The sequence below is a fragment of the Silurus aristotelis genome, assembly GCF_946808225.1.
Source record: "Silurus aristotelis genome assembly, chromosome: 8".
Taxonomy (NCBI): domain Eukaryota; kingdom Metazoa; phylum Chordata; class Actinopteri; order Siluriformes; family Siluridae; genus Silurus; species Silurus aristotelis.
In genome coordinates this window covers 16605462-16628611 of record NC_139581.1, presented here as the reverse complement: position 1 = coordinate 16628611, position 23150 = coordinate 16605462, and the positions used below count along the sequence as shown (strand labels likewise).

The following is a 23150-nucleotide window of genomic DNA, read 5'->3' as shown; positions in this document are numbered from 1 at the left end:
ATTCTGGACTAACTGTAGCTTGTTTATTAATGATGCAGGACATCCACCTAGTAATGCATTACAATAGTCCAGTCTGGAGGTCATGAACGCATGGATGAGCTTCTCTGCATCAGATATAGACAACATGTTTCTTAGCTTAGCAATATTTCTAAGGTGGAAGAAGGCTGTTTTTGTAATATGGTTAATATGATTTTTAAAAGACAAGTTGATGTCTAAAACAACTTGTCTTTTGAAAATCATATCAACCATATTACAAAAACAGCCTTCTCCACCTTATAAATATTGCTAAGTGTCTATGGCAGGTCTTTAGGTGATGTGTTAAGCTCATCTGTGATATCTTTTAATTTGACTGTAGAATGGTTGTTGGTGTCAGTCTGGCCATTCTCCTCTGACCTTTCTCCGCTGTTTGTTTTTCACAACAGACAGTTATGTGTGAAAATCACAAATTGGCAGTTTGTGAAATTCCCAAACCAGTCCATCTGGCATCAACACTCATGCCACAGTTAAATTCACAGAGATAAAATTTTTTCCTCATTCTAAAGCTTGCTGTGAACATAAACTAAACCTGCATCCTGACCTGCAGCTGCATGATTTTTCTACTGTAATGCTGTCATGTGATTGGCTAACTGGATTACTGCATTGTCTAAAATGTTTGAACACACGCTTAATCATTTAGGTTTCTGCTATAAGTATATTTGAGGCTTTCTCTGGTTAATTACAGTAAATTGATGGTATGTACTAAAACTTCAAAGAACGTTTTTTTATAGTACACTACAGTACAGCAAATCTGTAGCATTCAGTAAAACACATGAATATTCATTCTAGTTAAAAATCTCTCTATGATATCTGTGAATGATATGAAAGAGAACAGGCTCTTTAGTGATATCCAGAGGCTTATCCAATCTATCTCATTGATATCTCACAGACTATCCAGCTGAATCAACCTGTCTGCTGTGTATTTGTTTAATATTTCATTTCTGATTGTAGCCGATGACTCCGTTACATACTAGATTTATTAACGAGGGAAAAAATGTAAACTTGGACAGTTTTACCAATTCATTGTTTTCTTTGACTCATTTTTCAGAGCTGGATTATCTGTATTTATAAACCGCAACTCCAGACTAGGCGTTTGAGTAGGCACATTTAAACTGCTGCCAAAATACCAAGTTCCTTGAACGGCAAATCTGCTGTGTGGAAAAACTGAAACAAACATTGCATTAAAGAGAATTATATTAATCCTACAGAAGATACAGTACAGAACACTGTGTTCTGGTTTTCATTTGATCATGGGCAATCATCTTAAAAGGACTATTGTTTCAGTTTCATTGTGAAATGAATACAGGAACAAACTGAGTAATACACTGAAATAATTATAATGTAATATAAGGACAAAGACAACACAGACCGCATTGTTATTCCAATAGATTTTCTTGGGTCGGTTCATCTAAACTGCTTCTAGGTGTGAATGTGTTTGCATGGTACCCTGCTATGCATCCCATAAAAGATGGTTTTCCCAGGATTGGTTCTGGTTCCCAGATAAAGCTGCTACAAAAGAAGAATGAATATAACGACTTGGCTAACGCAATGACAAAAAAGACTTCAAAAACACAATGCAAATGTAACAAGATTTTATTTATTCAACATTTTGTTCTAGTTTTGCTCTTCTGCTTCATTTAGAATCAACTTGGAACAGATTGGACAGTTAGATCTGTGCAGCCTCAAATGTACAGGCAATATACACAACATAAACTTTCTCCATAGGGAAAAAAACATTCTTTTTGTATATATAATATTAATGTGGACAGAGGTCAGAAAGGTTGCCCTATAAGTATACAGTACTGTATATGGTCCCCCTCAAACAGTTTTCCCCGACAAGTTGTTCATGTTCATGCCAAATTCAACATGTTGGAACCAAAAAAAAGGTGTTTTGCCTGGTGAACATGTGCATCCTATAGTGTGTGTAAACACAAATGCCAATCAATGTTCAGTAAAAATGAAGTGTTAAACTCTCATTCATGAAGAATGAGTACTTGTTAATTTTGATACTGTAAACTTGGGATGTTTTTATTGTTGGTCAGATGAGCAATATCACAGTGTTAGAGGTGTGTGAGTCAAATCTCAAAAGACACCCAGGCTAGGCTGGATTTACTTGCAGGTTCGTAAAGTGTTCAGTGTGGTTCAGTAAAGATACAGTTGTCTAAACTGAAATAGTATAAATAGCCACCACATTTGAGTAATTCATTGGTGGGTTTATGCACACCTGTCTTTCTGAGTTTACACTCCTGCAGTATCACATTCTTGTTGCAGCATGATGTTTTCACAGAAGCTTTGGATGATGTACTGTACTTTACTTTGCATTTCCACCACATACTATTAGTCACAAGCACACTCAAACACAGTCAACTTGAAAAGTATTAAACAAATTGAAGTTGACAAAGTTGAATATGCCATACACACCTACCACAAGCACACGCATACACACACAACCGCCTTAACAATGACTATGCACTCCCACCAAACATTAAGCTCACATTTATCAGCTACATGATGAAGGCCTTGAAAGTGCTCCATCTGCACACAGAAAATGTACATTCACAACAAAAGTTCAAAACTATAATGTAACCCCTCCATAGCACAGTGATTGCTATCGTACTGTGACCTCGTGCTGTCCTGGTTAGGCTTGGTGCTCGAGCAGAATCCAAAGTTCTGCAGCTAATGGCTGGTGTTTTAGCTGAGAGTGCAGTTACAGAGAGAGGACACCAGAGGACGTCTGTGCAGCATTGAAGAGAACTGCAGTGCCACAGAGGCACGGTTAAAGGCACGGGAGAAGATTTCACTCGGGTCCCTCGGGCCAAAAAAAAAAAAAAAAAAAAAAAAAAAAAACGCAGGACACGCAATTAACAAGCAATAAAGCAACACCCTGAATGCTAGATAAGAAGAGGTCAAGAAAGCATGCAAGAAAAATGCATGCTTAACTCCTGCAAAGATACTTTCTGATAAGGGTGGACTAAAAATTTTGAATAAATGCTATACAAAAGGGCAGTTTAAAAATAATTATATGATGCTAGAATGCAATATTGGAACTCAATTCATCACATTTCATTTTTTTTTTTATTTGAACTGTGTTCCATTAGCTGATAAGAGTGAGGTACACTAGGGATCTGAGCTAAACCACACACACACTACAGTCACAAAATCTACACCAATAGGCAAACAAAATAGTTGCCTTTAGAGATCATAATGGTTACCATAGGACTCCCAAATATACGTTTCTGTGGTGACAAACCAATCTTATTGTTACTTCATTAAACATGTAATTGACTATAAATTAGATGATAAATATTAAAATGTTTGTACTAAATGGTTCATTTCCCCATTTTGTGTTAATTTTAGACCCAAATATAATCAGTGTGTGCAGTTTTTTTTTTTTTTTTTTTAAACTGTACCACCGTTTTCCTGGCACTTTGTGAGCATGATAATAAAAAAAATGGTATATTGTAAAAATGGTCTTATTATTGTGATATATTTTTGCCATATCATTCATCTTTCTGTTCACCTCTCTCTCTTTCGTACACACACATATATACACACATATAGCAGCATGAAAGAGGACATCACAATCTAATTTTATCCGCACAAAAGGATACAAAAACTTTTTTTTCTTTTACTATACAACATATAGCTATATATAAATTTTGATAAATTTGTCGTAGACTCTTCATAGATTTGTTTTTATTTGGAATGTACTGCTTTTGTCTGCTGTAATGCTGGATGTGTCTAGCAGGGGCTTGCGCCAGTAAGAGCCCACGTCAGCCTGTCCCCTCATGCCAGCTTTAGTGTGCTGACAGGGAAGGAGGGCATGGTCACCATAGTAACTGGGTTGAGAACAGTCTGGCCCACCAGCTGCGAGTGATGTGTGAGCACCTGATGCCCAACGGGCGTCTGTTTGGCCAACACTGGGGTGCCATTGGCTTGGCCATGTGAGAGGGTGTGCGAGATGGTCACTGGCTGTGGGTATAGCGTGGGAAGGTGTGTGACCGGGTGCACTGTGATGTGCCCGATGGTCTGAGGTCCAGGTGCCAGCTGTATAGCGCTGGCGGAAGAGGAAGGGGAAGAAGTGGAAGAAGGAGCGATGTGGGCTATGTGCTTGGTGCCCACCTGGGGGATGTGACTGACAGCCTGGATGACAGAAGTGTGTGAAGAAGCATGTGTGATTACTGTTGGCTGGATGCTGGGAGCGGTTACAATATGCCCATATGCCAGGCTCTGAGAGGCCACCATGGCCTGGGGCTGCTGGGTCACTGCTGCCTGTACAGGGGGCAGGGAGAGTAAGGGCGAGGAAGGCTGGGCAGGGGCCAAGGCCGTGGCTAAGGATGCAGTAGCAGTTAGTGGAGGTTGGGACAGTTTCGATTGGACAGAAAGCGTTTGGAGCAGAGATGGAGATGGCTTCCTGAGCTCTGGCTGATCCACTCTGGGTAAAGAGCAAGGCGAGGTCAGTATGTGCTCTTCCTCTATGTCTTCATCCATGTTATCTTCACCTTCTGTGGGAAGCAAACAGAAAACAAGATACAATAATTGCTCTGAAGTTACAGTTAAATACAGGTGATTTGAGGATTCTGTTTTATTTGTAAAGATTTTACGCGCAGGTGAGACGGCTCACCTGAGGCTGTGGAGGTGGATGCTTGGTCATCTTCAGGCTGGACGGTCTGACGCAGCAACCGCTCAACCTCAATCATGTCCACCTGCTGGCTGAGTTCATTCTTCAGCTCAGCCAGCCTCTGCTGGGTGGAGATCTTCTCACGGGCAAGGCGCTCCATCTCATGCTCATACTCCTTCTCTTTTCTCTTCAGAGTCTGTAGACAGAACAGAGGGTGTGAATATCTTCTGGTTCTTGCAAACACTACTGCACAAGAGTGATGTGATTGCAGGGAAGAGTAACTATCTTAAAAAAGTTGACATTATTTTATTAAAAAGTTGGGGAATCCTAAAACAAAGCTCATGTCTTTGACTCAATCAATCTTTAGCAACTGACTTCAAATGTTTTGTAAACCAAAATAAACAAAACTAAAAAATCTCAGACATGGAACCATGGAAATAGAAATTCTAATAAAAAGAGATAATCAAAAACTGCAGTTGTGTGGTTAAGAAAGCTGAATCATTCAAAGGAACGAATAACACATTTAACTAAAATCCTGGGAATATTGCTAAACCAGACTGGTAAAGGAGTGATGTGTCATTATTAAAAGACTGTAAAACCATGGATTACCACAATACTCAGAGAAAAAGAGTACCTGTAAACAGAAAGCTCTAAGAACATAAAGGCTTCATTTGGCTAATGCATATTTGCCAGCTTTCAATATCTAAAAGCAGAAAGGTCTGCACCTGTACATTCTTTCCTTATAGTGCCATAAAACTGTCTACAAATAATTCTCATCACACATTCTTTCTCATTTACTCACACACACACACACACACACACACACACACACACACACACACACACACACACACACACACACACACACACAGCAAGAACTGTCCTACATGATCAGAGTAATTTACTTTAATACTAGATTAAATCTAAAACAAGCCACACAGCCTTTCAGCTCTATTTAACTTAACAGTCCCTCAAGAGTGTTCTAAAAATCAGATCTCCCATGCCAATTAATGCCCCCAGATAAAGCGCAGTGCTGATGTCATGGCTAGTGGAAGGAAATATCTCACTGTTCAACAGCAGAAAACAGGTCACTAGGATCCAAGGTCAACGTTCAGTGTGTACGCTTTTCCTGACCTCAATTTCTTTACATAACACTGTCTCAGAGCCTTTGCATTACACAGTCTCTTCGGCACAAGGGCCAACTGAGTACAACCAGTCCTGCTCTAATGAGGAGCGCTATTTAAGCGCTTCTCTGTTGTCTGTGTGAAATTGCAAAGATTGCTGGGTTCACGACAAGAACAAGAGCACGCCTGTGTATAAGTAATCAGTCATGCTTCCTCATAAAGGCCACTGTTTATGCTTTCTCTCAAAGCTCTGTCATTCCTGGTTCCTAGTCCTTACTCGTGCAGTGATATAAAGCCCTGCCCACTTCTGGGAAGGGGGCAGTTACACCAACTCTGCATGAGTAAACAGGTTCAGTCAGTGCAGCAGGGTTGTGGGTGGAGCTTGTGGGATGTGTGCTGAACCAATCGGAGGTGGACATCTGGGCAAAGAGCACTGACTCACAGGCCCCACGCATACTAGCGCAGAAGGAAGATCGCAGCTCCACCCACCCAATCAACACGCGCTAGAATACATCATTCCTGATTTCATCCACAATAGTAGTAGTCACAGAAAGAGAGAGAGAGAGAGAGAGAGAGAGAGAGAGAGAGAGAGAGAAGGGGGGGGGGGGGGGCACAATGGGGTGGGGTGAATGTTAAACACTGGGCTGTGCCATAGTGACCCAGTTTCGAGGCTTAGTCAGCTGATGCAGGATTCCCGATAAGTGATTTTAAAGAGCTTTTAGGAGGATGGATAAAGATTAAAATGTCCATACATTCAGAATATCCTGGTTCCTCAATAATTCATTACTGATCACAATTAAAACACTTTAGGAATAAAATAACAGTTTTAGACAATTTTAACTGAGCATTTTTATTTAATATTAGAGTACAATTAATGCATAATTCATAACCAATAGCATAATTCATAACCATGTAGTAGTAAATGAAATCACTTGACATGTCAGCTTTAAAATGGTCTCTTTGGTAAAACGATGCTCTTGTCTGCAGCGCTTGGTCCCATAAGCTCTATCTAAGGCTGCACCTGTCTAAAGCATTTATCCTGGATTAGAAACCCAGTCTGTGATCTTGAAAGTCTATGTATAACATTAAAAACAGAGCTATACCTCACTCTCAGAACCACTAGTTACCCATTGATTGCACACAGCTAAGAGAATGAGCTTAACAAAATACTCTATCAGCTAAAAGAACTTATGATGAAGAAAGAATAGGCATAAGTTGTCAGAGTAGTCAAAATACATAAATTTTGCTTACACTCGCCCAGAATAGAGAAAATTATTTGAAACACTAAAATCGTACTTCTGCAACGGGACATCAGTCAACATGTCAGCCTGCCTAAATCAGTTTTTTATCATAAAGAACAAGATGAGCAAACATGTCGATTGTGCACATTGAAAAAATATATCATACTAGTGAATTGCACCTCTGATGAACAAGACAAATTTCAGTAAATAAACCTGAGCTGTACGATGAGACTAAACATGACCACCGATTGTCATATTCAGCATCTCTGCTGCTATCCCAGACGTGTTTGGGAGAAATATACGAATGGCTAATCAAACAATGCATGCAAACTAAAACTGATTCTGCTACCAGTTTTCACTCTCCCTCTCCATCATGCCGCAGGAGAGCACAGAACACCACCATGACATTCAGGGATTTACCTTGACTGGCTTCAAAGTATTTAAAATACAATAAAAGAATGTAGAGACAATACATCATGACAAGGCCAAAAGTCCCTTCCTATTCTGGTTCAACCAATAACATGCTGAGATTTCTTGCTGTTTTTAAGCCAATAAATAAAAATTGCATCTTTTTCTTGGGAACTGGATACCCAGTCACAGAGTGAGTTCAGCTGCAAAGTGACTGCCTACCTCTCTGTACTAATCACACGTTTTTCCACACACAAAAGTGCATACAGCACCACTAACCACAAATTACTGAACTTTTTAAAAAACTCTACATTTTACTCAGCAGCTGTGGTCCAAGCTATAAACAACAGTTCCCATTTTCACACGCTCATACATGCTTGTAAAGCAGCAAGAATAGCAGTGTGGTCCTCAAAATGCCATTGAACTTGGTAAGAAAAGAAAAAAATGATAAAAGAACTTTCTGGTTACATTTAATAGGTGTGAAAAAGGAAAAGTCTTTCATGTCATAATGACCATAGAATAAACACGGTATGCCTTTCGAGCTCAGGGAAATGAATGAATGCAGCTAAACTGCACAAGAGCTTTATTTTCTGACATGAAAACCTCTCCTGTGTTTTTCCGATTTCACAACCAGACAAAAGGAAAATCAACAATTTCGAATAGGCTAACTAAACCATGCATCACCCTCTATTAAAAGTTTAACACTGATCAAATAACATTCATATTTACCAAAAAGAAGTGTGAATTATTTACCTTTGACTGAGCATTCCCCAACCAGGAAGCTAGTCATTGTCTTACTTGTTACCAAACAAACTTTCATGCTAACTCATAGAGCATATAAGAGCTGCTGCCTTTAGCATCATATCAGCGCAAAAAAAAGAATAAAGAAATTCACATTTTGTGCACTTCAATCAAAAAAGCTTGTCAGTTTCTTTAAATTAAATGTGTATTTTGGTTTACTCTATGCTATGCTAGTTTGTAGCTTGCATTTAGTATCAGACAAAAAAAACCTGTTTCAGGCCTAATCAATTATTAAAATGTCAGTTTTTTTTCTTTAAATGTTTCCATTTTCTTGGTTGGATGCTAGTTTATAGTATCCTGATTACTCTACATTGATTCTGCAGCTTTCTCCAAGAGGAATATTTCCTTTTTTTGTGCTACCGTAACTGAATTGTCAGAGAGCGAGAGAAAGCAACAAAAAGTGAAGTGGCATCTAATATGACGTTTACTTTGGGTTTAAGAATATCAACTGCTAACATTAAATTAAATCAAAACAAAGCTGAGAGTTGCTTATTAAAATATTATATATATATATATAAAAACCCCATGGGTGATATTGAAAAAAAAGATTTCTTATTATAGTTTAAAGCAAGAGAGAAGGAGAGAAGTACAAACTCCCCCAGTCTTTCTCCCCCCCCCCCCATCTAGACTCAAAGCCTCTAGCCCCACCTGTGTGCATGTAAGTGAAGCAGGTCATGCTGTGTGAAAAAGGTCGACACGTCTTGGGCATAGTCACATGCAAAGCGAGTGAGAAGCACATGGCCAGAGCCAGGAGGAGGGACAACCTTGACTGAGTCGACTCTGCAGGGTGCTTACTGACTCATTTCTGCAGCACAGAGAATGCAAAAAAGGGGAAAGCAAAAGAAATGGGTCGAAAACAACAAGAAAGATAGTCTGCACACAGACACGTTGCAGACATGCTGCATAAACAATCGATGAGAGAAGACATGCAGAGTCTTGCAATTGTTATTAGCTACAGCTGAGACAAAGAAAAAAAGAAAAAGAAAAAAAAAAAAAAAAAAAAAAAAAACAACACACACACACACACACTTGCCACTTCATTAGAAAAGCAGAAAAAGAAAATAATTTAAATAGTGGTAGTAAAATTGTGTGCTAAAATGTCAAGAGAAAAGAAATATCAAAGACAGTGCATTATTTTTGTGCAGTTTTTCTTTAAAGGTCTGTCAGCCTAAAAAATGACATTGCCCAGTAAAAACATAGCTGGGGCAGCAATTACAGTCTGGGTTAAAGTGAAATTGACAGTCGAGCAAGCTGAAAGAGTCTACCAGGTTTTTTTTCCCCACCTTCAGTATGTCCTTTGAGAGCACAAAGCTGAGACACGATTGAACTGGGGGGCCTTTGTTGCAGATGCAAACCCCCTATGAAGCATATTGACAGGACAAAAACAGTCAAGCTACCAGGACACGCTGATTAACACAACCATTTTGACTGCTTATTTGTATGACAGCCGAAGACGAGCCCCAAAGATGCAGTCTAGATAGAACTTCCTCTTTTGAGAAATGTGACTCATTGATATCGCCTGCTTTCTACACTGCCCTGTATTCCGAGATGATTCATATGCACTTGTGCCCTGAGTACTGTTGTGATTACATGCTAGGGGTGTAACAGTACACGTATTTTAACCGGAATTACTCGGTACAGGGCTTTCGGTTCAGTTTGTTTAGTCTCCGCCTTGCACTTTGAATGCATTATTTAAAATTATTATTAAACTTGAAAACATACACAACAATGCCAGGGGTATTAAAATAATCCATAGTGATAGCATGAGCCACTAAGCATGAATCAGAATAAGAGATTAATGCTACATATGGATTCTTTAGCGTTTTATGTCCAGCTTCAAGAATTTCTCTTAAAACTCGAAAATCCTGCCAATTCCACATAGAGGGAGTGAATGAATGAAGGATGGAAGGAATGAAGACATTTGTATGTATGAATGTTTGCTGAAATAAGTAGAACCGTCAAGTAGATCATATCTTTAGAAAGAATATAATTGAAAACAAAAACACATACACGTCGGTATTACCCAAAAGAGGTGTAACAAATGTAAACTATTAAATTTTTCCTTTAATTTCATTTAAATTCAACAATGACATTTTTTATTCTATTTTATTTTTATGAACGATGACATATTTTTAATATTATTAAACCATTTTATGTTTTGCATGTGTTCCCCCTAGCCACACCGAAACAGATCCAAACCGTTACTTAAAAACGTACGTACCGAACCGTGAAATGTGTGTAGTTACATTCCTATTACATGCCAATATGACGAAACCTTAAGACCATATGAGTATAAAAAAAGAGCAGCTGCACAGTTAGTATTTTTTTGCAGTGTGCAGTAATGAAGGTTGTGAATAACAGACAGACAGAACATTTACTAGATATTTACTAATATCCTCAACTATTTAGCACAACAACTAACTTTTTTATTAATAATAGAATATAGGGCTTTTATTTGATTTAAATCATTAAGGGTTAGATCAATTCAGATTCAATGCAAAAATCACACAAAAAGAAACTAAGATTTAAATCCTCAGAATTGTTTTTACAGTGCTGTAAACATGCTCTGAGTCTTTGCAGAGGCTGACGCTCTAATCTGTAGCTCGTGCATGAGCTGCATCTGGAGCTGCGTGGCTGAGCGCTGGATTTTAGGGGTGGGGCTGGAGAAGGGCTGACATCACACGTCTCAGGCTAGCCATGTGTTCAGCGCTCATGTGGCCCTGACTAGAACGAGGCAGAATCATGATGAGTGAGGCAAACAGAGAGAGGGGAAGGGAGGGGCAAGTAGGCACTGCATAGAGCGCTTAACAGGAAGTCATAAGGTTTCTTTGCAACACGTAGGAATGCCACGAGGTGTTCATAAATGCATAGATGAAAATCCATGGGTGAAGGAAGATACAAATGTTTTATACAAAAAAGAAATGTGTTTTTAACAGATTACTAGAAAATGTCTCTTGATGCCTTCTTTTGACACGTTCACAAAGAAGTGAAACGAGGAATTGTTACCTTCATACAAGCTTAAAACCCTGGTGCTGAGAGTAATGCTGTCAGACTGTAGGCAACAAAAAAACCAAAGGAAAGACAAAAAAAATGCAGAGCAATTCAACCTTAAAAGCAGTGTGCACAGGCCTCGGTGCCTGCATCGCCTTGCAGTTTCACAAAGCACATGCTGTCATGCTGCTACAACAACACAAACCACCAATGCTACCACACACAAGGCAGAACCTAATAACAGCACTCTCTTGTAAGACACACACATACACTAATCCGCTTTGACAGACTGAATGAGAGAGAGAGTCGGTTTGTTCTCTCTCTGTTCAACAAGAAAACGGCTCAAATGTCAGTGTATCACATTAACCATCTGTTTCACCTCTAAGAGAAGTAAACACTATGGCAGGTGCGATCTACCTAGGAATTAGTGACGGGGATACACTGAGCACTAAGTGAAGAACATACAATTAAACTGCAACAGGAAACAATGGTAGTCAATTTTCTTTTTAATCTAAAAAAAATAAAAATAAATTAATAAAATAAAATTCCCCTAAATTAGAGCCATATGTGACCTATAACAACACCATTATGGTAAAAGCACTCTTTTCAATGAAACATTACTCCATAAAACTGTGCTAATTACAAAAAATTATAAATCATCATCATCATCATAACGGAAATAAAGCATTTTGGCAGTTTCTACCAAAATCTTTCCTGTTGGCCAAATTAACTTAAATTTCCAACCCTGATAATGAAAAAATTTTATGTCTCAAAGAAACTATCAGCTCTGAAAAGACACAGTATCAGTGTTGTCATTGACACCCAGCCCTACTGTACACCAGGAAGCTTGCTGTTACTATTCTGCAGCAGACGCATGTGAGGAACACATGTTTTTGACAGCTTGGATGCTTCAAATAGAGCCTTAGACAAGCAAGAGAGAGAGGGAAGGGGGGAATCCTCTTTTCACACAGCCCTAATTTAACAATCAATTCCATGCCTTACCACAAATGTTCCTATGGGGGAAATGGGGAATATGTCCAGTAACTGATGATGACAAAACTTAACTTTCTATTACAAGCACTTAGACACTACAGGGGGCATGTTTTGCACAGTTTTTATTTCGAAGCTGTTCTTTTGTTTCTTTATTTACCCCTCGGTCCAGCTTCAGGCAGCTCATGTGCATGAAAGCAGCTCAAAAGGGTTTCACTTGTCTGCATGTCTTCTTAAACCATCAACAATTCACTATGATCAGGAAATACACATGAACAAGAGAAACCTACACATGATGGTGTCCTGTCATCCTCTGGCACATTACTAAGGTCAATGATCTCAGCACATCTTATTACAATCATTTAAATATTAGCTACACAAATATATACACAATTGAAGCTCAAGTCACAAAAGCCAAACCAGGTACATTAATCTTAAATTATCTGTTTTATTCAAATTGAATTTCAGCTCAAACTGATACCATGCATACTTTCTTTTGGATTCAGATGCAGAAAAACGTATATAATAAAATATATATAAAGAGGTTTTAATTGTAACAACTGAGTAATAATGCTAACAATACTATTTGACTGAACAATTGGCCACCATTAAAGACAGAATGGAAAAGAAAAAAAAAACAACCTTTCAATTCATTTCTAAGAGCCAGTGCTACCAATTGCAGATTTAGAATGGTATAAATAGTAAGCCACCACAACCTCCCAAGCAGTCACTAGATACAGAAGGCAGCTTTACCTGAATGTATCTTAGCGCACTTCTCAGCACACTCAAGTTGGAGGTTTTCTTTTCATCAACATTAGGGATGTTCTTCTTGAGAGTTTCGAAGCATTCCTTCAAGTGTGCACGCCTGTTTAAAACAAACAAACAAAAAACACAAACACTTAATTCAGTTCCCACTGGCCATAAAGTGTCAAAAAAAAATTTTTTTCCATAGTGTGTATTTGAGTTTAACATAAAGCATGAACTGTATTGTAACAACAAAACCTTCTACGCTCCAGAATGTTATGCAAACACAACCGAGAGAATACACTTTAACTCACCTGTTTTTTTCAAGCTTGTTATGCACTTCCCTTGTTCCTGCCCTAAAAACAGAGACCACACACAAATATTAAGAGAGAAAAAAATACACCACTTTTGAAACTTTTTGAACACTGGCGTAATTAAGGATTTTTTTTCAGTACAAGACGGTTCACTTGAGTCCCTGACTCACCCTCCAGGTCTTTTCTTGCTGTCCAGGCTGCGGTGATCATCAGGAGGGTTGATTTTGGCCATGAGGCTTGGCTGTGCTGGTGTGTTTGCTGGCTGAGGGAGAAGAGCATGCTGAGAAGATCTAATGATTGACCCAGGATATGGCTGCAGTGTCTGGGTCAGTTTTGGGCCATTAGCCTGAGAGGGTAAGACTGCACGTTGGGGCAGTACATGCTGTGATGGAGGTGAGTGAGGGTCTTTTTGAGATACACTGAAGAGGGGGGATGCAGGTGATGTGGATAGGCTGGACGACAACACGGAAATGGGAATAACCGTGATGGGAATGGTAGGTGCAGAGGTGGGCAGAGGAGGAGGAGGTGGAGGAGAGGACAGGGTTAACTGAGGGGCATGGTTATGCTCAGGACTCGACCGCTCTCTTGAGGTCTTGTGATTAGCATGCGTCAGTTGAACGCAGAGGGGGGCTTCTGCTATTTGCTTCCCTGCTTCCTGTTCGAGTCGCAGTCTCTCCCGAAGCTCGTTCTCTTCTACAGAAGAAAGAGTATAAAGGCTAATTTAATTTATGCTACATATCAGCGGAACCAAACACTATTTGAATCTGATCCGCTTACAACAAATGCAGATTGTCTTTTTAAGTGGAGTGACTTTGACCTTAAATGGTACTATAATGGTCCCAAGACCAGCACGTTTTCATAAGTAAAAAAAAAAAAAAAAAGGCGTGTACATAACATTACAGCCGCTAATAAACAGAAGGACACATCATCAAGATCCAGAGTGCATTTCATGTTAGGAAATCCAGTTACGGTAATGCTACCTCTTCCTGCTTGCTACTTTTATTAAAGCTTAATGTCGTTTTTTAATGTCGCTAAATATACTCACTCCTAAAGAGTGATTATCAAGCAAAGTTTTCAGATATAAAGACATCATAATGAAGTTCAGCCAAACTCCTTTAAAATCCTTAATTTAAATAAAGAAACAGGATTTTGGAAGGCGTTTTAAAAAGCCCAGCGCAATGGTGCATGTATGGCGAAATTTCCTGCTACGGGAGTTTTATACTTGTGTAGCTGGTGATGACTCAGACAACAAGGTACTGTAGCAAGTGTGGCAAAGCTGTAACCCACAAATCAGGTATGAGTTAGTTTGTGTTTGTACTAACCTGTAAATTAATCAGTGAGTAACTGACAGAGTGCCAAGCGACATTACATTCTATTGTGTTTGATGACGTTGCAGCCTGTGCTAAACTCAAGTGCATTCAAGTATTAGCATACACCTAAAGGTGTGGAGTGGAAAATTTCTGCTCGAGAAAATCTGTTAACTTCCTTGTAATGCTGGGTTCGGAAAATGTCCATTCGTAAGCCACATACGTAGAAATCGGCCCGAGTACGTGTTTACCGTCCATAGTACGGGTAAAATTGTGTGCGTCTTCACTGTCATCACCATCATTTTCAATGACTACAAATGAAAATGAATAATTGATCCTTACAAGAGGCCAATCGTATTCTCTTAAGAAGCCATCCATTGTAGCAGGGCAAGGATGAGATGGTAGCATTAAACAATATGAGATCTGATAATGCGGCAGAAGATCTCCAGTCAGGAATGTTCAATGCTCTTAATTTGCAATGAAACTATTTACTGAGCTCTAGAAGACACTTCTTTTCTTTCCTGGATCTGCCTGATCAATCCTGATGCCCTTCCTCTGGATGGAGTTCCCTTTAATTGGAGACCACTCTGTGCGGCTGAGGATGGTTCCCCATAAACATCCTAAAGATTCATTAAGTTATTGAGCAACTAAAGAGCTAAAGAGGGTGGATTTGGACTACCACAATGGCATAGGTTCATGGCATTTTTCATGTACAGTTCTGTGTTCAAGAAGACATCACTGAACAGCACACTTCAACATTGAAGAAACGATAATGAATGGACATTCGGCGTCACCCAAATGAGGATGGGTTCCCTTGTGTGTCTGGTTTCTCTAAAGGTTTCTTCCTCATACCATCTCAGGAAGTTTGGCTTGCTATTTAGAAATAAAAAGGCGATGATGAAAAGTGTCTACTGAGCCCTAGAATACACTTGTGATGCTACACCAGTGGCCTACAAGTCACAGCAGCTGACCACGAGTCACCCACCCCCAACCAGGCAGCGTGATGTTCTTCTAACAAGCAGGCATATACCAAGTGCGTGGGGGGAGGCTGGCTAGTTACCATAGCAACACACTTAAAAAGCAACACAGGACACAAATAAGACATTTTCTGCTTCGGTGCAGGCAAAAACATGACCATCCAAGTCTCCACCTTGTTCCAGCGAAACTAAATCGGGTCAGATCCTCAGCATACTTTTCATTGTTTACCAGAAAAATAAAAGAAACCAAATGCAACAATGCAACGACTAACCACACACAAAAGCAACAACGTCACCAATAAACTATTTTTAATACAGACAACCAAATCCCAAATTCCTAGTAACAGAAACTGTCATCTAAAAATGGTACATGACTATTTTGGTATTTTCTTTCTTTTCCTTTTCCCACTGTTTTTCTACCTTTATTTCGGAGTGGCTAAAACAATGTGACAAGATCTCTCACGTTTAGCACGAGGTAAACATGATGTTTGCTTGAACATTTGTATATTTGTGCATGGCCTACTTTCCCCCTCCCATCAGACAGGGCAGAGCGCGCGCTCGGCTGGCGCGCACATGGCTGCTGTGGGCGGGGTTTGTCCACGCGGATTCTACTACAAGGGGCGTGACTACAGCGCACACGTCAGCAGTAAAAAGGCGCAGTTCCGCGCCCGAGCTCGAGCGCAAACATGGGGGATAAACCCAGGAGTGCGAGTCTCAGGCACAGTATCCATACAGCCACCGAAATCCAAGGTATCGACCCTATTCACGTGGAGCCGCTCGGTCAAAAAAGACGTGCTCCGGATACGTGTAACACGACACCAGGGCTACGTCAAGTCATTATGTAAAAAAAAACGCAACTGGCAACCTCACACGTCGCTTCCTACAGCCGCCACCGCCCTTAGCAGCCCTGCAGATGTGTTTAAACTGAAACCATGTGATGTCATGAACCATTGGAAATAATTTAGGTTTTGTTTTTTTGTCCCATTAGATACATCGTCACGTGTATTTGACAAGCCTGCAACAACCTCGCCAACATAAACATTTATGACTCTACAGAGTTGGTTCACACGTTTCTGCACTTTTTTCCACTCTTACAAAACATTAATAAGGGTAAAAAAAAACAACAACGATCCGATCTGCTCAACCAGGGCTGCACTGGAGCCTTCAGACACGTTCAAATAATAACAGGAGCCACCAGAAAGCAATGTAAGAGGGTCAAGCCTGCAGGAGTACATGTACCTTTACACCAGGATTTACACACACACACACACACACACACACTCACAATCCCATAACTACTTTCTCTTACCACGTGTTTTTTGTTGTTGCTGGGCTTGCAATTCTAAAAACTTCGCTGCCTCCAAAAGCGTCTCGATACTCATCTCTGATGTATTTATTTCAGTTGCGCAAAATATAAAAACAGGTGAGCAGTTCCTGCTTCCGAGCAATTAAAAAAAATTATTTATATCTCTCGTCCGGCACACTGGATCTCCACTTAAAAGGAAGGGGGAGAGGAGGAAGGGAAAAAAAAAAAAAAAAAAAAAAAAAAAGAAGAGAAGTTGCAACTTGATCCCCCTCCCTCTTGTAGGAACTTCTTCCACACACGTAGTAGAGCCGCAACAAGATGGCGGCTTCTGAGCGCCTGATCGGTGATCACACCAGGACCGCCCATTGGAGTTAAACCCCGCCCATGTCCACGCCCACAACCGGTTTATTCACAGCCTATGGACGGATACATCTAAAACACGGAGTCCTTATAGACATCAAAATATATTCTATCGTACTGTTCATAAAACCTGTTATAAATCCAAACCCGAAGACCTGAAACATTACGTTATATAAAAAAATGACACACCGAACCCAAATGACACTATTAATCACAATAGTATTTAACGTGTGAAAATCTCTCACGCAAAAAAAATTATAATAAATAACGCTGCAATCCTGTAATCCTTCCCGGTAAAACGGCGTCACCTATCCGGGTTTTACTCAGGACAGTTGCGCAGTCGCGCGTGTCCGTAATAAATAAAACGCCAGGATCGAGCAGCCAATAGGAGAAGAGAACACGGCAGCATGGCAGCGGCTCACGTGGGCGACACTCTGCGGTGGGGGTTGGACGTCTGCAGGCCCCCAAGTCTCAGAGCTGAAACTTCGAGCGGGGATCGTGACGAGTTTGTTTGCTGTCGTCATGAAACGTCACTCAAAAGCACAAAGAAAAGGAAATACACGATATTATGCATACATTATTATAGAGTTAATACGAGCACATATATTGTGCTCTACACACACCCTGCACCACTATAACTGTTTATATATATATTTGTATTTATTTTTAGTGTACTTGCTCACCAGCTCCCTCACATTTTACACTGCCCAGAGCCAATGTACTTGTTTGTTGTACTCAACAGTTTATTCTCATTTCCACTGCCATAGCCTTTATATTTATTTGCTGTACATCCATCCATCCATCCATCCGTCTATCTGTCTATCTATCTGTCTGTCTATCTGTCTATCTGTCTGTCTGTCTGTCTATCCGTCCATCAATCCATCCAAAAAATTGAGTCACCCTTCCATATAACTACTAGACAATGAATAATTGTACATTAAATGTTATAAAATGTATTATATCAACATTTAAAATGGTAAAAAAATGTGTTGTTTATAATAAATAATAATAATAAAAAAGATAATTATTGATTTCAAGAAGGATATCTTTTCCCTGATGATGTCAAACATAATAAACTTTTACACTGTGACTGGCAGGAGCCACAGCCAATCAGGGAAGGGGTTTAGAGGTGTAAACAAAGTATATGCTAATACAGTACTACAGATTAGACCTAATGAACTAATGTTGCAGATCAGAGAATGGAGTAGAGCACTGGAAATGATCAGGGTTTTTTTTTTACAACACTACATTTAGGTAACAAGATAGAGTTAGCCAGATAACCCGAACAACCTAAGAGAGATATGCAGGGTGGTTTACAGGCCGTATATGCAGTCTGTGGGTCTGTGGTCTGATACACACAGCGTGAGATTGATGCATGTGGTGAACAGTGCAGTACAAACTGTGGAATTAGCTTGAAAGCATTTTTCTACCCAAAACCACCTAAATAAATAAATAAACAAATAAAAATCATACATTCTGTAGCTTTAAGTTTTAGTTGCACTGTATGGGCTTAGTCCTGAGTGACAGGTTAAATTCAGAAAGAAATCTGATCACATAAAGAAGACCTGAGCCCAACAAGATATGAATCATACATGACACCTCATACTTTAACAAATACTTGTAGTGTAAGTACATTGTTCTCGAAATGTCACATGATTCCCACAAGTTTTGCAAACGGCGAGCAAAGTCCCTGCCAGAAGAAGCGTAAACTAGATGACGACCAGTAGATGATTTATCTTTAAGATCAGAAAATGCATGACCCACCACTCTGGAAAAACATCACTGCTTCTAAGGGTTACTTCCTTGACTGCTGCTGCCTTCCTGTTATCCACACAGACCCCACTCTGGACTTCTGTGCACAGGCACATATTTCCTGCGAAGGAAACCGCAGAGGTATTCTAGGGACAGGAAATACCATGCTGCACAAAAATATTCACAAAAAGCTGTAAATCAAAAATCAAATCAGCACACCACAAGTGGTCGCTAGAAACTCCTTGATTTTTATCAAATGAAAACTAGCACCAAAGAGAAAAATCTGATGTCCGGTAGACCAAGATATCAGTGCTAACACTAAAAATCAATAGACACACTAGCGGTCATTTTAACAGAATATATAATAGGCACCAGTTAGTCTAAACAAAGACGGGTGTGAAGAACACAATGATATATGAAATGATAAATCCAGAGTTTCAAAGTAATGAAAGATTCTGAACCAGAAACTTTTCAAATGTTTATTAAAAAGGTAATAAAGCTAAACAAACATTCAATAAAACAAATTTCACCACTGACTCTGCAGCTGTACTGTAGCATCAGACTGGAAGTCAAAACATTAGTATGGCTCAAACCTCTGACAGTGCTTTGGTAATGAAATCTGATTTTAAAAATAAAGCGCAGACAAACTTAAAACCTGGGTTAAACGGACATGGCTACTCGACGAAAGAGTGAGTTCTTAACACTTGTACATAGCTGGTTCATCAGGTCTTTACTTTGACCCTCCACCCAGTGCATCTCAACTAACACATCACTGTCTTCCACCTTCACATTCATCAGACACTTAAACAGGAAGCGGTGGACTGAGCTTGGGGAAATAGCTGCAACACTGGACCCCTGTTCCTGCGTGCTGGAGGTCTTACAGGGGACATCTGTATCCTTTTCAGGGTCCTGCTTTGCTTTGGATTCTTTTTTATTACTGGGAGGATCTGTAATGTCCTGTGCTGGTGTCGGCTCCACGCAGTCACCAATGGGAGTGCCGTGCTCTGGAGCTTTGGGCACCTCATGGAGCTGTCGGCTCTGCTCACGCCGTTTCTGCCGAGCATGGACCCAAGTGTTCTCCACAGCAGTGAGAAAGAGGCTGAGTTCAGAGTCGCAAGAGGGCACACGGTTGTGCAATACCTGGGGACACAGTGTAACACGGTCACACCGTTACCGTTCTCCTCAGTCTTACAAAGGATATTATTGTTCCCCTAGATTAACCATTTTCAAATTAAAGCATAACTATAACACATAACCAGGGAGGTTATAAATTTTTCTGAAAATCACAACCCATTTTTATTGAAGTTATTATACGTATTATAATTTTTTTTTTAAAAGGTCTCAAAGTGGCCTATGAGTAATGTAGATTCTGCAACAGAAAAACTAATATAGCTAATAATTAAAATGTTATTGTGAACATTTAAATTATGTGAAGAAGCAACTCTGTACTTAGCCAAGAACAGTTTTGGGTGTTTGTGTGTGTACCTTCAGGTCTGTGAGAATGCTCTCCAACCAGTAGCTGACGCTTTCTACATGGCTGGTGTGTGTTTGGCCAATGCTGAGAGCCTGAGAGTGCAGTTCTGCTGCAGTGGCTTCTACTACGGTGAAACTTAGCGGCTTACGTGCCTTCTCCACCTTACGCTTCTTGTTTGGCGGAGACTGGAACATAAACACACACAAATGTCAGCAGACCAAAGCAAACTGACTTTTATACAGCCTTCGCTCCCCACGTGCATCAGTGAGCCTCGGCTGCCCATGACTCTTTCGTCAGTTCACCACTGTTCCTTCCTTGGACCACTTTTGATAGATACTGACCACTGCAGAACGCAAACGACCCACAAGAGCTGCAGTTTTGAAGATGCTCTGACCCAGTTGTCTAGCCATCACGATTTGGCCCTTGTTAAACTCACGCAAATCCTTACGCTTGCCCATTTTTTCCTGCTTCTAACACATCAATGTTGAGGAGAAAATGTTAACTTGCTGCCTAATATACCCCACACACTAACAGGTGCCACAACGAAGAGATAATCAGTGTTATTCAATCACAGGTCATAATGTGTATAGATGGAGTTCAACAGTATCAGCTTGGGAGTGCTGGGGCTTAAACCATGAGCTTAGGATCAGTTATATAGTTAACTTTTTGTCACAAACAGTAAACAAATATATAAATGTCCTTCCAAAAACTTTATTTGGCCAAATGGCCCTAGTTGAAGCAGAAAAATTGCTTTTAACACATGCAAGTCATTATTAGCAGACATATATATATTTCAAGTAATTCTTTTAATTTCCAAATAGTTTTCCAAATAATATTTATTGAAAATTTTGGAATTTGGGATTCAGACAAACTGTACTACAGAAGATAAATTCTTTCATGCAAAAAGATAAGTGGAATGCAGTGGATTCGGTGTAAAAAAAGTACATTTGAAATATTTGTGACAACTTGACTGTAGTTAAATACACATGATCAAATTGAAACCATAACTTAATACAATGAAACAGCAGCTCTGTGATTTTTGTTTGTTTGAGAACTATGAGCAGTACTGGTAATATTTGTTTTGTTATGGAAGGATATTCCGGATATTCGCAAAAAAACCGCCCACCTTAGTTACTGTTGCTATGTCTGACAAGCCATGCCGCCATTACAAGAACACCTTTGCTCAAGCTCTTTGCGAAGGGTCAATTGCTTGTACATTTATGAAAACTGTATTTATCATAATACATGTAGAGTATGAACTGTCCTTAACTTGCTGCGCGAGCATGACGATGTCCCCTCCCCAATTTCGTCTACAATCTCCATTGTTAAAAAAATTCAGCGAAATCATTTATTACTGGCATTTCCCCTCTTTGCCATCAACTATGAGTGACATTCCTTTCCAATACAAACACACCCAATAATATAGTCCCTCCTCTGACACTTGATTGACAGCTAACAGTGCAAGACTTTGAAAAATTAAAAGCAAAAGGGATTGCGATTAAATTTGAGTTTAGGCAGGCTACATAGGCGACTCACAAAAAGTGAAAAAGCAAACGTAGTAATAAATATTGCTATTTAAATATGACCATTACTCGTAAGACACAGAAAATACAGTTGCAAATGGATTTCGCTTTTCGCATTCATGAAAGCGAAAAGGCAAACAGTATTATGTCACAATTTATGCGTCCACATATGGAAAACGCATATTCAACAAAACTCTTTTTGAATATTGTCCGTAATATCCTTTCACTCTGTGGCAGTATAAAATGCATTTGAATACAAAAAAATGTTAGACATGAGTGGAATTTAATTCTAATCTACCACTGTTGGTGAGAGGAGACCAGCAGAGGGCAGCAAAGCACAGTTAAGGATTTTAAAGGTGTGGCAGCTCCTCCTGTCCATGACCTTGGCTTACAGTTGAGCAAATATACAATTAATGTCTGAGATGTTTGTGTGCCATATGTCAAGGTTTTGACAGACAGGAATATGACCAGTGCCATTTATATAAGACACTGAATAATAATAATTATATATATATATATATATATATAAAAAAAAAAAAAAAAATTATATATATATATATATATATAGAGTGAGGAAAATAAGTATTTGAACACCCTGCTATTTTGCAAGTTCTCCCACTTAGAAATCATGGAGGGGTCTGAAATTGTCATCGTAGGTGCATGTCCACTGTGAGAGACATAATCTAAAAAAAAAAAAAAATCCAGAAATCACAATATATGATTTTTTTAACTATTTATTTGTATGATACAGCTGCAAATAAGTATTTGAACACCTGAGAAAGTCAATGTTAATATTTGGTACAGTAGCCTTTGTTTGCAATTACAGAGGTCAAACGTTTCCTGTAGTTTTTTACCAGGTTTGCACACACTGCAGGAGGGATTTTGGCCCACTCCTCCACACAGATCTTCTCTAGATCAGTCAGGTTTCTGGCCTGTCGCTGAGAAACACGGAGTTTGAGCTCCCTCCAAAGATTCTCTATTGGATTTAGGTCTGGAGACTGGCTAGGCCACGCCAGAACCTTGATATGCTTCTTACAGAGCGACTCCTTGGTTATCCTGGCTGTGTGCTTCGGGTCATTGTCATGTTGGAAGACTCAGCCTCGACCCATCTTCAATGCTCTAACTGAGGGAACTCATGTCAACTGGTACTCATCATTCTTCTTCCTCCAAACACCTTTAGT

The 23150-nt window shown here is 39.6% G+C and overlaps 2 protein-coding genes across 2 annotated transcripts in view; both read right to left on the bottom strand.

Moving 5' to 3' along the window:
• Positions 1–1611: 1611 nt before the first annotated feature.
• On the bottom strand, positions 1612–17237 carry mnta (MAX network transcriptional repressor a). Its single transcript, XM_083549259.1, has 6 exons — positions 16864–17237; positions 13441–13963; positions 13271–13312; positions 12966–13077; positions 4661–4853; positions 1612–4541 (listed from the first exon to the last, which is right to left on the bottom strand). The coding sequence occupies exons 1-6, from the start codon at positions 16934–16936 to the stop codon at positions 3823–3825; spliced, it is 1662 nt and encodes a 553-aa protein (XP_083405385.1). The 5' UTR covers positions 16937–17237; the 3' UTR covers positions 1612–3822.
• Positions 17238–19437: 2200 nt separating this feature from the next.
• mettl16 (methyltransferase 16, N6-methyladenosine) overlaps positions 19438–23150 on the bottom strand; it is a 38472-nt gene continuing 34759 nt past the window's right edge. The window contains exons 10-11 of the mRNA XM_083549260.1: positions 20458–20631; positions 19438–20112 (exon numbers count right to left, since the gene is read on the bottom strand). Coding sequence (XP_083405386.1) covers positions 19633–20112; positions 20458–20631 — 654 coding nt within the window. The 3' untranslated portion in view covers positions 19438–19632. The remainder of the gene's footprint in view (positions 20113–20457; positions 20632–23150) is intronic.

Excerpts from the sequence above, each read along its gene's own strand:
- mnta (XM_083549259.1), bottom strand. The coding sequence starts at position 16,936 with ATGAGTATCGAGACGCTTTTGGAGGCAGCGAAGTTTTTAGAATTGCAA. Across the intron at positions 4,854-12,965 it reads GTGCGCTAAGATACATTCAG|ACTCTGAAGAGAAAAGAGAA; the intron begins GTAAAGCTGCCT and ends TTCTGTCTACAG. Across the intron at positions 4,542-4,660 it reads ATCCACCTCCACAGCCTCAG|AAGGTGAAGATAACATGGAT; the intron begins GTGAGCCGTCTC and ends TGCTTCCCACAG.